The 14,659-nt window shown below is 51.8% G+C and overlaps 1 protein-coding gene across 1 annotated transcript; it reads right to left on the bottom strand.

Moving 5' to 3' along the window:
• Positions 1-3,899: 3,899 nt before the first annotated feature.
• LRRC74B (leucine rich repeat containing 74B) lies at positions 3,900-14,643 on the bottom strand. The gene is given in 10 exon segments (XM_069497151.1): positions 3,900-3,944; positions 3,946-4,056; positions 5,182-5,277; positions 7,141-7,219; positions 7,672-7,787; positions 8,720-8,829; positions 12,108-12,314; positions 13,129-13,261; positions 13,673-13,815; positions 14,493-14,643. Coding segments are annotated over 10 exon segments (1,191 nt in total).
• Positions 14,644-14,659: the final 16 nt, after the last annotated feature.

Here is a 14,659-nt window from a genome sequence, read left to right as displayed (position 1 = left end):
CTAGCTCACAGCAACCTCAAACTCCTGGGCTTAAACGATCCTACTGCCTCAGCCTCCCGAGTAGCTGGGACTACAGGCATGTGCCACCATGCCCGGCTAATTTTTTTCCATACATATTTTAGTTGTCCAGATAATTTCTTTCTATTTTTAGTAGAGACGGGGTCTCGCTCTTGCTCAGGCTGGTCTTGAACTCCTGACCTTGAGCGATCCACCTGCCTCGGCCTCCCAGAGTGCTAGGATTACAGGCGTGAGCCACCGCGCCCGGCCTGTTTTTATTTTTTATTTTTTAGAGACAGGGTCTTGCTCTGTCGCCCAGGCTGAAGTGCAGCTCCACATCATAGCTCGCTATATCCTCCAACTCCTGAGCTCGAGCGATCCTCCTACCTCAGCCTCCTCCCAAGTAGCTGGGACTACAGGGCGTGCCACCATGCCCTGCTAATTTTCTTATATTTTGTAGAGATAGGGTTTTTATAGGAAAAGGAAAAACCTAACAAGTAGGTTTTTAAAGGAAAAGGAGAGGCAGTTCCTAAATTGTTTACCAAGAATTTACACCAAAATAACATAACGTAAGCTATTGATTGGCTACACATTGTTCTTTGTATCCCAAATTCCAGAAACAAGAAGGTAACAAGTGGAGTGGCTAGTCAGGAACAAAATGCCTTTAAACAATTGCTCTTGGGCATGGGCTGGGAGTGAGCTCGGGACCCACTGCCACACTCTGGTCTCTCTGGGACAAGAGAGACATTTTGCGTACTCACATAGCTCTCTCAAACTGCCGTGAGCTATTTTTCCTTTCTCTCTGTAGTGAGAACTGGGTTTCCCACCACCAGGGAGGAGGAGGGCACACCCCTTTCCGCAGAAGAGCTGAGTTGGGACCCAACACCCATTTTGGAGGACTTTGGAACAATCATCTGATTCCTCCATACTTAAAGATCATCTTAATTTTCTTTGGGATCCAGTGTGTATTCACACCTGGGATAAGCATGGGAAAGTAACCCAGGATACACTCAGCTCATGGCCAGAACGCAGCACCCCATCCTGGTGTCTTCCTAGAGGGTGATGGAGAAGACTCTCAGCTTTCCCTCCTTAGAGAGTAAAGAAGAGAGAGGGAGCTCACCCAGTGTGATGGGACAACGCACCAGACCCAGGATTCTTCTGTAGGCTTGGGGCTGGGAGGGCTCTGAACAGTGCTACCAGGTGTGCCCCAAGAAGGAAGCTTTGGCACGAGGAGAAGGGCCAGGCAGGGAGGTCTGCGGAAAGCCAGGGAAACCAGGAGGAGGCCACTGCCCTCCCGGACTCTTCTTCCCAGGAAAGTAAATCCTGTATTAGTCAGCTCCAGGGGCTGCCATAACAAAATAGCACAGACAGGGTGGCTTAAACAACAGAAATTTATTTTCTCACAGTTCTGGAGGCTAAAAGTCCCTGAGGACTCTTTCTGGCTGGCACACAGCCGCCTTCTCACCATGACCTCGTTTAACCTTAATTATCTCCTATAGGCCTTATTGTGAAATATAGTCACATTGGGAATTAGGGCGTCCACATATAATTTGGGGGGTGGGGGACACAATTCAGTCCATACCACCCTCCTTCCTCAGGGCTCCAGCCACATGATGCACATAACTGAACTGTAGCTGTATCGCATTATGCTTTTAAATACAGTCATGTATCTGCTTAACAACTGGAATATGTTCTGAGAAATGTGTCATTAGGAGATTTCGTCATATGAACATCATAGAGTGTATCTGCACAAACCTAGATGGTATAGCCTACTACATACCTAGGCTATATGGCTTAGCCAGTCTCTCCTAGGCTACAGACCTGTACAGCATGTTACTGTACTTAATACTGTAGGCAATTATAACATAATTGTGTTTGTGTATCTAAACATAGAAAAGGTACAGTAAAAATATGCTATTGTAATTTTATGGGACCACCTTGGTATATTTGGTCCATGATTGACCAAAACATCATTATATAGTATATGACTATAATATTTATTTTTCTGATTATATAATAAAAGTGACATATTCCCAATAGAAAAGTGTAGAAAATGCAGGAAAATATAAAGAAAATAAAAATCATCCATAAACCCACAACCTAGAGATAAATATTATTAATATTTCAGTAGGACTTTTTTGGTCTTTTTTTCCTGTGTGTATACATTCATACTATTTTTATGTAATTGGAATCAAACAGTATGATTTTTTAACAGCTTTTTTGAGATGTAAGTCACATACCACACAATTCTTCCACTTAAAATGTAAAAGTCAATGGTTTTTAGCGCATTCATAGAGTTGCAGAACACCACAATCAATTTTAGAACACTATTTTTCCCTAACCACTAGACCACCAGGAATGAACACTTTTGTCATTCTCCAAAGAAACCCATATCCATTAGTTGTCAACTCCTAATCTCCCTATCTTCCTAGCCCTGGGCAACCTACAATCTACTTCTGTTCTCTGCAGATTTGCCTATTCTGGACATTTCATATACATGGAATCACACAATATGTGGTCTTGTGTCTGGCTTCTCTGATTTAGCATGTTTTCAAATTTCATCCATGTAGCATGTATCAGTATTTTTCCTTCTTTTAAAACAGTTTCATTGAGCTATCATTCACATATGATACAATTCACCCATTTAAATTATATCATTCAATTTATTTTAGCATATTCACAGAATTGTACAACCACCACCACAATCAATTTTAGAACTTTTTTTTTTTGTTTTTCCCAAATGGCTGTTGAATTTATTTGCTTGATCAATAATGGTCACGGCAAAAATTAATTGACCAACACTGAGATACTTGTAATGAAATACCAGTTTTAAAAATCCATGATACCTTGACAGAAATTAGAGTTTACACAAACAGAAAAAGAACCTTCCATATTACCAGCAGCTATAAAGTGAATGTACTGGGACTGACTAGAACATTTTTATAACCTCAAATCTCATTCATTTTTATTGCTGAATAATAGTCCATTATATGGATTATACCACATTGTATTTATCCATTGGTGGCCATTTCCACGTTTTGGATATTATGAATAATGCTGCTAGGAACATGCATGTACAAGTTTTTATGTGGACATATATTTTTCATTTCTCTTTAGGGGAATTGCTGGGTCATATGGTAATTCTATGATTAATTTTTTGAGGAAGTGCCAAAAAATCCATGTGATTTTTGGATCCCGATTTCCTCACTTAACATTAATCATGTATATTTTCATGAATGGTTAAATGTTCTTTGAGCACGTGGCTTTTAATGTTTTCAGAGTTCCAAATCTTACTTAACTGATCCCCTGTTATTTGGGATACTTCCAATTTTCATTATTATAAACAGCATTTCAATGAACATCAGTCTTCTTGTGCATGTCTGATTATTTTTGCAGAGCAGATTAGTGGAATGATTGGATCAAAGGACATAGGCAGTTTTATGACTCTCGGTGCATAATGATAAAATGCCTTTCAAATAGATTGTACCAGTTTGAATTCTCATGAGTAGAGTTTGGGAATGCCAGCTGTGCACCTCTTGAAATTTTAATAGTCTCCCAAGGTCACCAGAACATGAACATCTGGAGGGCAGGGACTTGTTTGGGCATCTTTGACCCCGTGCCCAGCTCAATGTGCAGCACATAGTAAGGGTTTGTGTTACATGACTGAGCGAGAGCAAATAAAGGCCCAGATTAGTCCAGAGGCAGAGGGACAGAGGGGCAGAGGGGCAGAGAGGAAGAACAGGTGTCTGAGTCATCATGAAGGCCAGCTCCATAGGACTTAGCACCCGGCTGATGGAGGGACTCAGTGCAGGCACGAGTCATCACAAGGCATCGTGAGTCGAAGAGCAATCAATGTAGAAGTTGCAGTGGCTGGCTGGAGAGGAGGAAGCCACACTCCAAAGTCATTTAGGGTCAGGCACTGGTAGGGACAGTCTGAAGACCGGCAAGCAACTCTTTTTTATACTCCGCTCTGCGAGCACCAGTCTTTATGCAAAGCCCAGGAATGATTACCTTCACTGAGCTAGCAAGGTCATCAAACTCCATGTTCACCTGGATATCCTGGGGAGAAATCCATCACAAGGCCGTATGTTACTGCATTCTGAGAACTTGACTATTTTTACTTACACACACAGGGTCTCAAAGAAGCTCCTTCGGCTGGCTTCTCTCCTGTGGATGACAGTTACAAACTCTCCAAACTATTAAAACAGAGAAGAGGGCCAGGTGTAGTGGTTCGTGTCTGTAATCCCAGCACTTGGGGAGGCCAAGGCAGGAGGATGGCTTGACGCCAGGAGTTCGAGACCAGCATGGGCAACAAAGCAAGACACTGTCTCTACCAAAAAATTAAAAAATTAGCCAAGAGTGGTGGGGCGAGCCCATAGCCCCAGCTACTCAGGAAGCTGAGGCAGGAATATTGCTTGAGCCCTGGAGTTCAAGGTTGCAGCTAGCTACGATGATGCCACCACACTCTAGCCAGGGTGACAGAGTGAGATTCTCTCTCCAAAAAACAAATAAACAAAAAAATAGTAAGGATGTTTGACATCAGTTGTCCCAAACCTTAAGGACTGGAACTGTAAATATACATTTCTGGAAAGGCTTTGACCCAAGTCTGGGTTGAAATAAATCAGGGTTAGAATAAACACTGATGTGTAATTGGATGTTTCTTTTAATGATTCTTATTTGGGGATTTTCTCTTTAATGATTAGTTGCCTTAGAAAAGAGTGACTTATTTTCCTATATTACAAAAGCAAACTTGAATGAACAGGGGCCCTAATGTCCCTCATGGCCACTCTAGTGAATCTTACAGCGCCACAGTCCCCTGCAGACAGCAGCAGGGGTAGGGGGAGAGGAGGGCAGCTCTGTGCACAGCGAAGCTGCAAATCTAAGCGTCAGTGAACAGTGAGCGTAGTGCCCCTGAGCCCCACCTGTTTCCTCTCAGCCAGTGAAGAACCCAGGCAGGGGCCCAAGGAGACCACGGCGGGACCGCCAATCCAGAGGGAGTAGACCCAGAGTGGCCTCCAGACCTGCGTTCAGGCCCGGGTGGGTACTCTGCCTCTGCCTCACGGTGTATCTGGACAGGGCACTGTATTTCTCACTGACCACCACTTTCTTCCTCTAAAATGGAGATAATGATACCTCCCAGGGCTGCTGGGAGGCTCAGAGACGAGGTTTATGAAAAGCTCTTACAGAGAAATCCAGCAGTTCCAGAGCAGGCGCTGGATTGTCCTGCACAGACTTGAGGAGACCAAAGCAGCCCTCGCTTCGCATGGGATTCCTGGACACCTGAGAAACACAGGCAAAACCAAGAGAAGCTGAGCCCAGGGAAGCCAGGGGACAGTGTGAAGGGGAAGGAGGGACTCCCCATCCCTGAGGACTGGTTAGGACGACCCCACTGTCTCAGCTCAGAAGGTGTCTCTGCCGGACAGCCCGCCCAGACACACCCCTGCCCTTGAAGAGCTCACCTGCTGGAGGAGGGGAGGGACAGGAGATATCATAAAAACGCGGTGTGACAAGTGCAATGAGAGAGTGTGCACCAATCCTACCTGGGACGTGTCAGGAAAAGGAAAATCCAAAAGAAAATTTTAGCAGTGGCCCACGATGGCTACAGTCAGGCACATCGGTAATAATAAAACCTAGGCCTATAAACTGAAGCTGACCTCCTGCCTGTGAACTGGAATTTGTTAAAATATTTCATGGACAGGTACTGGCTATAAATCTCTTTATTAGATGTAGAACAAAGACAGGCCGGGCATGGTGACCCATGCCTGTAGTCCCAGTTACTCGGGAGGCTGAGGCAGGAGGATCTCTTGAGCCCTGGAGTTCGAGGCTGCAGTGAGCTGTGATGGTGCCACTGCACTCTAGCCTGGGAGATAGAGCAAGACCCTGTCTCTAAAAAAAATAACCCCCACCCCACAAACAAAAAAACAAAAACAGACACTAGAACTTAAAGAAATCACGGTTAGATTTCTTCTAAACCAAGTTTGAGGACTTAAGGGTGGGGTTGAGCAGTTCAGCAAGAAAAGCAGCGGAAGCAAAAGAGGTGAAAAATAGTACCGTGTGTGTGTGTGTGTGTGTGTGTGTGTGTACACGTGCGCCCGTGTGTGAATTCTGAGCCACTTGGCATGAGCGCAACGAACTTGGAAGAGGCGGTTGGCAGAGCCCAGATCCCCATGACATGCTGTGAATGACACATTAAGAAGCTTGGATTTATCCAGAGGGGATCACACCCCACGGGTTTTAAGCAGGGAGCGCGCAGGCACCTTTCTGGTTTAGAAGGATCACTGGGTACTAGGTGGGAAGGACCAGAGCCAGGAGACCAGCAAGTCTCACTTCCCCCTTGGGAAGTGAGAAGAGGGGCCCAGCAGCCTGAGCACACTGTGCTGGGTGAGAGGGAAGGGGTGGAAAGGGAGGGGCGGCACGAGCTCTGGGCCCCACCGCTGACTTGGGGAGAAGGAGCCCTTCCACTAAGAGGCAGCCCTTAAAGGGAGAAGCTTCCAGTAGGGGCAGGGGCTGGTGTGTGTGAGAGCTATGGGAGGAGCCTGGGGAAGGCTGGGGCGGGAGCTGAGGGCCAGGCAGCGCCAGAGGCCTCCTCTAGAGCTGGCAATACTGTCCCCCAGCACATGCTGTGGGCACAGTGGTCCCTGGGACCTGCTCCACCCTGGCCGGGCTCCCTCCCTTCTCTGATTTCTGCTGTCAGCCTTGCTCAGCGCTCCTCCCCACCTGCAAGCCTGGAGGAAGGGAACCCCTGCTGGGCACGCAACGCCGCAGGTCTGAGCAGAGGCCAACACTACCCCTGGGATGACCCTGGGATCCAGCAAGGCCAGAGGACGGGCAGGGGAGAAGACGAACGTGACACAGCACTGGGGTCCCAGCAAAGAAGGCAGCAAGGAGTGCTGGAGAGCTATAGGAGGGACAGGTGGGGGGAGGAAGGGGGCCGGGCCAGGGGTGGAGGGAATGGCACCCGGAGGAAGTGGTCGCAAGGGGAAGCTAGGAGGTCCCTCCCAGAGACCCCCACCTGGGCCCTGGAGCCTGTGTGCAGTGTGCACCCACCAGCTGCACCTAGGCTGGGGTGGGGGGGATGAGGCGGGGGAGGGATCGGTGTGGCCAGGCACTGGGCAGGTCTGTGCCTATCGGGCCAGCACTCACAACAAGCACCCTCAGTGTCTGGTTGACCCGGAGGCCCAGGCCCAGGCTCAGCGCTCCCACCGCAGAGATTCGGTTGTTGCTGCAACAAGAAAAACATGTGCACTGTGCTACCTTCCACGCAGATGTGCAGAGCCGACTGCCCCCCAAGTCCCCACCACAGCTGCTGTTGCAGCCACGTGCTGAGCAAGTCACGCACACGAGCCCACTTGTCAGGGCCCTGCCTCACCCCACCCCAACTAGGTTCCCTTTCTGAGAGGGAGGAAGCTCTCATGGAGCCCCCACCCCACCGCAGGCCCTGCTGAAGATGCTTTATACACACGTTTGTGATTCCCAGCCACCTGCCTGCACTGCAGGAATTACAAGTCCCAATGTGTAAATGATGAACTTGAATGAGAAAGATGGAGCTGGGTGCTCTGGGATTGTGGCTCAAGCCCCACCACAGGTAGACTGTGGTAGGTTCAGGAATTAAAGTGAACCGCAGCAAGATCCCGGAGCCCCTGGTTCCCAGGGTGACACCCCTGCGCTCCTCACCTCATGTTGAGTTCCTCCAGCACGTTGTTGGCCTTGAGGGCCTCGCCCACCGCGGAGGCTCCAGGATCTCCAAAGCCATTGTACGAGATGTCCAGGACTTTAAGGAAGATGTTTGCCTAGAACACCAAGGAGCAAAGCCAGGGGACCACATATGACAGTGGAGAAAGGCAGGGGGCCTTGGCCTCAGAGCTCAGAGGCCCGAGGTGCAGGGAGCATGACACGGTCCAGAGGGCAGAGGTTCCAGGGAAGCAACAGGAAAGCGCTACACAGGCCCCTGGTAGCTGTGGCTTGGATGACGGTGACCAGGAGAGTTGAATGGCCCGAAGCACAATGAGAGAGGGTGGCTGTGGGTGTGAACGACCCTCAGACACTGGGAGGGGGTCTGCCAAACAGCAGCAGGCCCCAGAGACATGGGGATCAGACTTCACACCCACTTAGTAGCCTCTGGAAGGCAGGGACCCCGAGACATGGAGCAGCCCAGGGGCCCAGCGCAGGTTCCAGTGAAGGACTGTCAGATGAAACCTGCCCAGGGGACTATGCTGGGGGGGAGAAAGAGCCTGACCTGCCACCTGCCATAAGAGGACAAGGCACTGGAGACATCGCAGGCACCTCATGCCACCCTGGCAGGGGCTTAAGCCTCCCATTCCCGAGGCCTGTGAGCCACAGCACTCGAGGGAGCGGGTGGGATATTTGAGAGGGTGCAAGGGTGGCATCCAAGGGTGCAAGGGTGTCATCTCAGGGAAGCGTCTGCATATGCCCAACAGCAAGTATGTGTCACCGGCTGCACGATGTCTCCTACTAGATGAGTGTTTTCGGTGTCTGCGGAAGGTGTGAGACGTTCAGCTGTGTGACATGAGAGTGAGCACAGTGTTTTGCAGTCATTAAATGAGGCCAGGGAAATCAAAGTCACTTAGAGAAACACTCTTTAACCTCTGCTTAAAAGATCCAAAGTTCATTTCTGAAGAGCAGCAAAGAACAGGGGGCTGACACCCGGGAGACCTGCCCCAAAAGACAGCCCTGAGGAGCTGACCGGGCAGGGGCCTCCTACCTCCAGTCCCCTGGCAAATGCTATGGCTCCTGGGCCTCGGAGGTGATTCCAGCTTATATTAAGCTCGGTGAGTCCTGTGTTTTCTGCCAGGGCTGGTCCGAGCATCTCTCCTTCAGAAACAATGAGAGATCTTCTTAGTCACTCTGTTTGTTCTTTCAAAAAATGACACTGATGCCCACTGCATGCCTGAGTCTCTGCTGGGCAGAGGGGTCACAGAGATGAACCCAACGTGGGCCTGCCTTGCCCTCAAGGAATTCACATTTCATGGGGGAGATATTAATACAAATTAATGGGATGTGAGCTATTGAGATCAAGAGCAGGGAGGTGTGGGAGGAAGGGGCTAATCCTGCCTTGTTACCCCAGCGGTTTAGGAAAGTGGACAGCGGAGATGGCGTGGGACTGAGGAATTCCCAGCACACACACATGCACAGTGGAGAGTGGACACAGGGAAGCACAGACGTGCAGACACACCTGTGCAAATGCACGCAGGCTGGAGCCTGGGCCGGGGAGGGGAAGCCTGTGAAGCGAGGTGGGAGTGATGGGTACGGGAGAGGTGCTGCACAGGCCTTTCATGCTGAACAGGTGGCCAGGAGTCAGGGCGGGCCTTAAGAAGTGACAGGGCTGGATTAGCATCTCATCAAGATCCCTAGCAGTGGGTGATGAGGATCGAATGGAGTGGGAGGGGGCAGAGGCAAGAGGCTGGGAGACCAGTTGGAGGCTGGTGCCATAGTCTAGGCCAGAGGTGACAGGGCTGGCACAGCTGCGGTGGGGAGGATGAAGGGGTGGTAGAGAAGGGAAAGGCGCGGTGTGGGGAAAGAAAGCGTGGGAGATATTTAGCACGTAATTTGGGCAGAACCCCACCCACCAGCCCACTCTCCATTCTATGGGGCAGTCTGACCTGCTCCCAGGTCGCAAAAGCGCCAGCACCAACATGCCTCCTGGCTGTCCCCCATTTGGAGCCCCCTTCTTCACCTGGCTAACAGCTCCTCATCCTTCTAACTTGGGTCCGTGGTGTCAGGAGGCCTTGCCTGCCCCACTGGGCTGGCCTGGACCCCTCCAGGCCCCTTGTCTATGGTGCCTCTATCCTTCCAGGCTCCAACCATTGGACCTCTCTCTGCCTGTCTGGTCTCTGCCACCAGCCTGGGAGTCCCTTGAGGGTCTAACATTGACCCCTCACTGTGATCCCGACACCCAGCACACGTCTAGCAAGGCTGGGTTGAAGCAATGCAGAGGAAAAACAGATAAACTAACCTAGAGTGCTCAGCCAGCCTGCTGGGCCAGCACATGCCACGCAGACGCTTTTAGCACCTTGGAGAGCTCCCTGCACAGAAGCTGGGACTCCGTGCCCAGCATGGGAAGTGATATCCCCAGGTTCTCAGATACAGGTTCTTTCCTCCTTCCTCAGACACCCCTAGGGCTGGGAGGAGAGTGCAGTGGTCCCCCATTTTGTGGGGAAGCCCCTTCTTTGCCAACAGCGGAAGAGTGGGAAGGCTCTTTCTTCAGGATCCCTGCAACTGCCAGTGCTTGTCCTCTGACCCCTGTGTCCGATGAGATAGGCGCTACCATCGCCACGGATCCGAGGAGAGACTGAGACCCAAGCTCCTTCACCCCTCGCGGGGGTCAGGCCCACCACAGACCCCCACGTGGAGAAACAATGGCCCGGCTGAGACTGTCCTTTCCAGGGCCCACCTGTCTCCCTCGTGTGCACATGTGCACCAGACCTTGGCTTCCAGCCCCTCCACCCTGGCTGCCTCTCTGGCACTTGCCCAGCTGCAGGCCCAGAGAGACACCTATACTTAAGTTTGTCGAAGTCTGAAATGAGCCTTTCTTTCAATTTCACTGACTTCTCACAATGATTTTCTTAGAAGGCAAACTGGCACTCTGGCAGTTCAACTCGAGGCCAATTCTCACAGGCTGTTGCCACCCCACTCACTCTAAGCTGCTTGAGACAGAGCAGCTATTCTGAAACCATCCAGATCAGACAATTCTCTTGGGCATCCATTAAGATGCAGATGCCTGGCCATTCCCCCAAGACTTTAGTTCGGCAGGTCCAGATCCCAGGAATCTGTATTCCTAGCCCAGAGTCCCAGGTGATTCATATTATTGATTGGAGCATTTGGGGAAAGGCAGGTAGAAGTGAATATTCCTTAAAAAGCAGACAGCTGGTGCAAAGGCCCTGGGGCACAAGAGTGATGAGCTCCAGGAATCCCAACCGTATCTTCTATAGCACTTGGAATAACATTTTCATACATTTTGCCATGATCTGCAGCCCTGTGGCCCCCTCTGGCCTCTCCACCCCACAGCACAGCCACTCTTCTTGGGCTCACTGGCCCAGTCACACTGGTGTCTGTCAGTCTGGGAAACAGGCCTGCATGCTCACTTTTCTCTGCTTGAAATGCTTTCCCTCTGGTCTTGCCTGCACATTTCTGCTTCAATGTTACCTTTTCACAAAGGCCTCCCCAGCCACCCCTCTAAAGCAGGGAGTCCCCATTCTTCTCTAGAAGCATGCATTATTATTTTTTGAGACACGGTCTTGCTCTGTCACTCAGGCAAGAGTACAATGGCATCATCATAGCTCACTACAATCTCAAACTCTTGGGCTCAAGTGATCCTCCTGCTTCAGCCTCCTGAGTAGCTGGGACTACAGGTGTGCACCATCACACCTCGCTAATTTTCATATTTTTTGTAGAGATGTGCTTTTTTTTTTTTTGAGATGGAATCTTGCTCTGTCACCTGAGCTAGAGTGCCATGGCATCAGTCTAGCTCACAGCAACTTCAAATTCCTGGGCTCAAGCGATTCTCCTGCCTCAGTCTCTCAAATAGCTGGAATTATAGGCATGCACCACCACACCCAGCTAATGTTTCCATTTTTAGCAGAGACACGGTCTCCCTCTTGTTTAGGCTGGTCTCGAACTCCTGACCTAATGCAATCCTCCACCTCAGCCTTCCAGAGTGCTAGGATTACAGGTGAGAGCCACTACACCTTGCCATAGAGATGGCCTTGATCTTGCTTAGGCTGATCTCAAACTCCTGGCCTCAAGCGATCCTTTCACCTGGCCCTCCCAGAGTGCTGGGATTACAGGCCTGAGCCATCACACGGGCCCTTATTGGTTCTTTGGTAGCACCGATAATTACCAAGAATGATCTTGTTAACATTATTTTGTTCAAGGCTGGATCCCTAGTGGCTAAATCAGCCCAGCACATACAGCAATGGTCAATGAGCTATTTGTGGAATGAACTGAGAGTTCTGTGTGGCTGGAGAGGGAAGGAGTGGGCCAAGGTGGGGTGTGGGGAGCAGAAGCCAGAATGTGGATGCTCTCTGCTGGGTGCTCAGCATGATCCTCCCAACCCTGACCCATGAGCTTTCGTGTCCCATGGTCGCCCTTACCTGCTTGGTCGTTCAGCTGGTTATAGCTCAGGTCCAGGGATTTCAGGCCCGTGTGGTCCAGCAGGAGTTCAGCAAGGTGCTGGGCCGCCTGCTCCTCCAGGCCGTTCCCTGCCAGCTGAATCTTCTGCACAGCCGGGTTCCCCACAAGGGCAGCACAGAGGGCCTGGGCCCCTGCTGGTCCCAGCTGGTTCTCTGACAGGTCCACATCTGGGCACCAGCACCATTCCTCAGTCAGGGGGATCCAAAGCTAGGCACCACCCTCCTCCCCTTCCTCCATCCCCCAAATCTCCAGGCCTGAGGCAGACAGGAAGGGGCTTTGCAGTTGCACTGTCTGGGGTTGCACGACCCTGCCACCCAAGAGCCGGGTCCCCTCCAGCCCCTGACGTCCCCCGTCCCTGTGTGTCCACAAGCTTCTCTGTCAAATGGTGTTTTGGGGGCTGCCAAGTACGCTGTGGTGGAGAGGCAGCCATCTGGCAGTGATGTAACCCACCGCAGAAGCCCTCACTGCCCCATTGCCGGGATTGGCAGTAATAGCCCAGGTGGCAGTACACGGAGCACTTACATGGGCCAGACGTTGTGCTGACACTTCACGTACCCACTTTCATTTAATGCTCACTGCAACCCCAAGCGCTAAGAGGTATTGTTGGGGCCATTTCACAGATTGGAAACCGAGGCTCAGTGAGGTTGGGCTGACCGGCCCCCTCCTCTCTGTGTTGAAGGATTCCTCCACCATGCATTCAGGCATTGGGGGTCTACCATGTGCTGGGGTTGGGGGTGCTGGCCAGCAAGGGAGGGGACTGGCAGCATGGGGTGGGTTAGGAAGGGAGTGGCATCCAGCTTGGGCACACTGCACAGGGGCTAACTCCAACCCCACATGCCCCATCCTGTGATGGGGCCCCTCCCTATTCCCCAGAATCACCAGCAGTCCCCAGGTGAGAAGGTCCCTCTTGGGGGAGGGCCACATCCCTGAGGAAAAGGAGGATTCAAGCCACCCACCTGCCCCAGGTAGCTGGGCACCTACCACAGATGCTGCTGCTTTTGCTCAGGGCAGCTGCCAGGGCCTCTGCGCCAGCCCCACAGAGTCCATTGTCCCGAAGGTCTAGCCGCCTGATGCAGGGATTGGAGGCCAACGAGGAAGCCAGAGCCCGGGCCCCCTGGGATGGAGCAGAGGGGCTGGGTCCTTCCCAGGGCTGAGGGCCCCAGACACAGCTGGCCACTCTCCTGGCTCACACTCCCAGGGCCCAGCCCACTGTCCTCCAGCTGGAAAGCCCTCCCCTTCCCACCACCAGGACACTTGCTTCTCCTTCCAGGCTGTGTCCAGGTCTCACTCCTGCAGCTCTTCCTGACCCCCTCAGTGGGTTGGGGGCCTGCAGGATCCCCATCTCTTATGCAGATCTCTGTCAGCCTCTATCTCATCTGCCTCCCAGATGTAGGGGATGGGACAGGCCTGACACAGGGGAAAGCTGAGCAGTGTGTGGGATGGACTCAGAGAGGGGCACTCCTATGGCTGCTGTCTCCTGGGTCCTCCCTCTCTAAGCTTGGCCCCAGAGTCCCTCCAGTGGTACCTGGGGCCCCAGGCCACGGTGCCGCAGGTTCAGCTCCGGGGCGCTCCCTTGCTGCAGAAAGCAGGAGATAGGCACAACGCTATGGGTCCGACAAGACTCCAGGTAGAGGGTGTCCCCGCCCAGTTCTCCAAGCCCATGGGTGCCTGGTAGGAGACAAGAGGACAAATGTAGACCCCTTTAGAGGCACAAGCCCTGCCTCCTCCCCTGTCCTCCGTCAGTATCTGGCCTATGTTTTCCCTCTAGAGGAATTTCTTCCTGTGCTAGTTGGGACTATTGCTTCCATAGTACAGATGCGGACATAGAGGCTCAAAGAAAGCAAATCCTTTCCTCCAAGTCACACAGCTAATCGTAGCTAATCCTAGCGGAGGATTAGGACCCTGTCTGTCTGATGCCAGAGTGCATGCTGTGACTTTTACCCTGGACTGCAGACCACAAACGTTTTATGAATACTTTATGGAGGGGAAAAAACTGACATAATTCTAAATTCTATACATCCATTAGCTTAGTTTTTCCTGTGCGCTGGGAAAGCCCAGCTCTGATCCCATTCCAGGGTGGGATACCCCTTGGTACACTGTCTAGTGGGTTGTGCATTTTAACGTCATTCTGGAAGCATGTTCTAACGGTAGAACTCCTGACGCCCCAAGAGCACTGAGGGGAGGGCACCAGGCTGCAGGGACTGCCCTGAAGACGCCCCACAAAGGCGTGCGCTCTCTGCTGGACAAGGGTCCCCTGCCCTCTCGGCCTCAGCCCGCCTCCCTCCAGCCCTGCTGGAGAAGCCCCCAAGGTGAGGAGACAGGCCTGGCCCCGCTGCCCGGGGCACCTTCTGTCTCCAGGTCGGAGTCCGAATCCGTGTGCGAACCTTCCTCGGCCTCGGACACCCCTGCAGGACGTGCAGCGGCCGCTGCCGCCTCTTCTTCCTGCTCTTCATTCTCCTCAGACCTCGCGCACGAACCCCTTATGCTTCCGTCCATTTTGCAGCCGAGGGCT

Source organism: Eulemur rufifrons, chromosome 21, assembly GCF_041146395.1.
Source record: "Eulemur rufifrons isolate Redbay chromosome 21, OSU_ERuf_1, whole genome shotgun sequence".
In the NCBI taxonomy this organism is placed as follows: Eukaryota; Metazoa; Chordata; class Mammalia; order Primates; family Lemuridae; genus Eulemur; species Eulemur rufifrons.
This window is presented reverse-complemented; position numbering and strand designations above follow the sequence as displayed.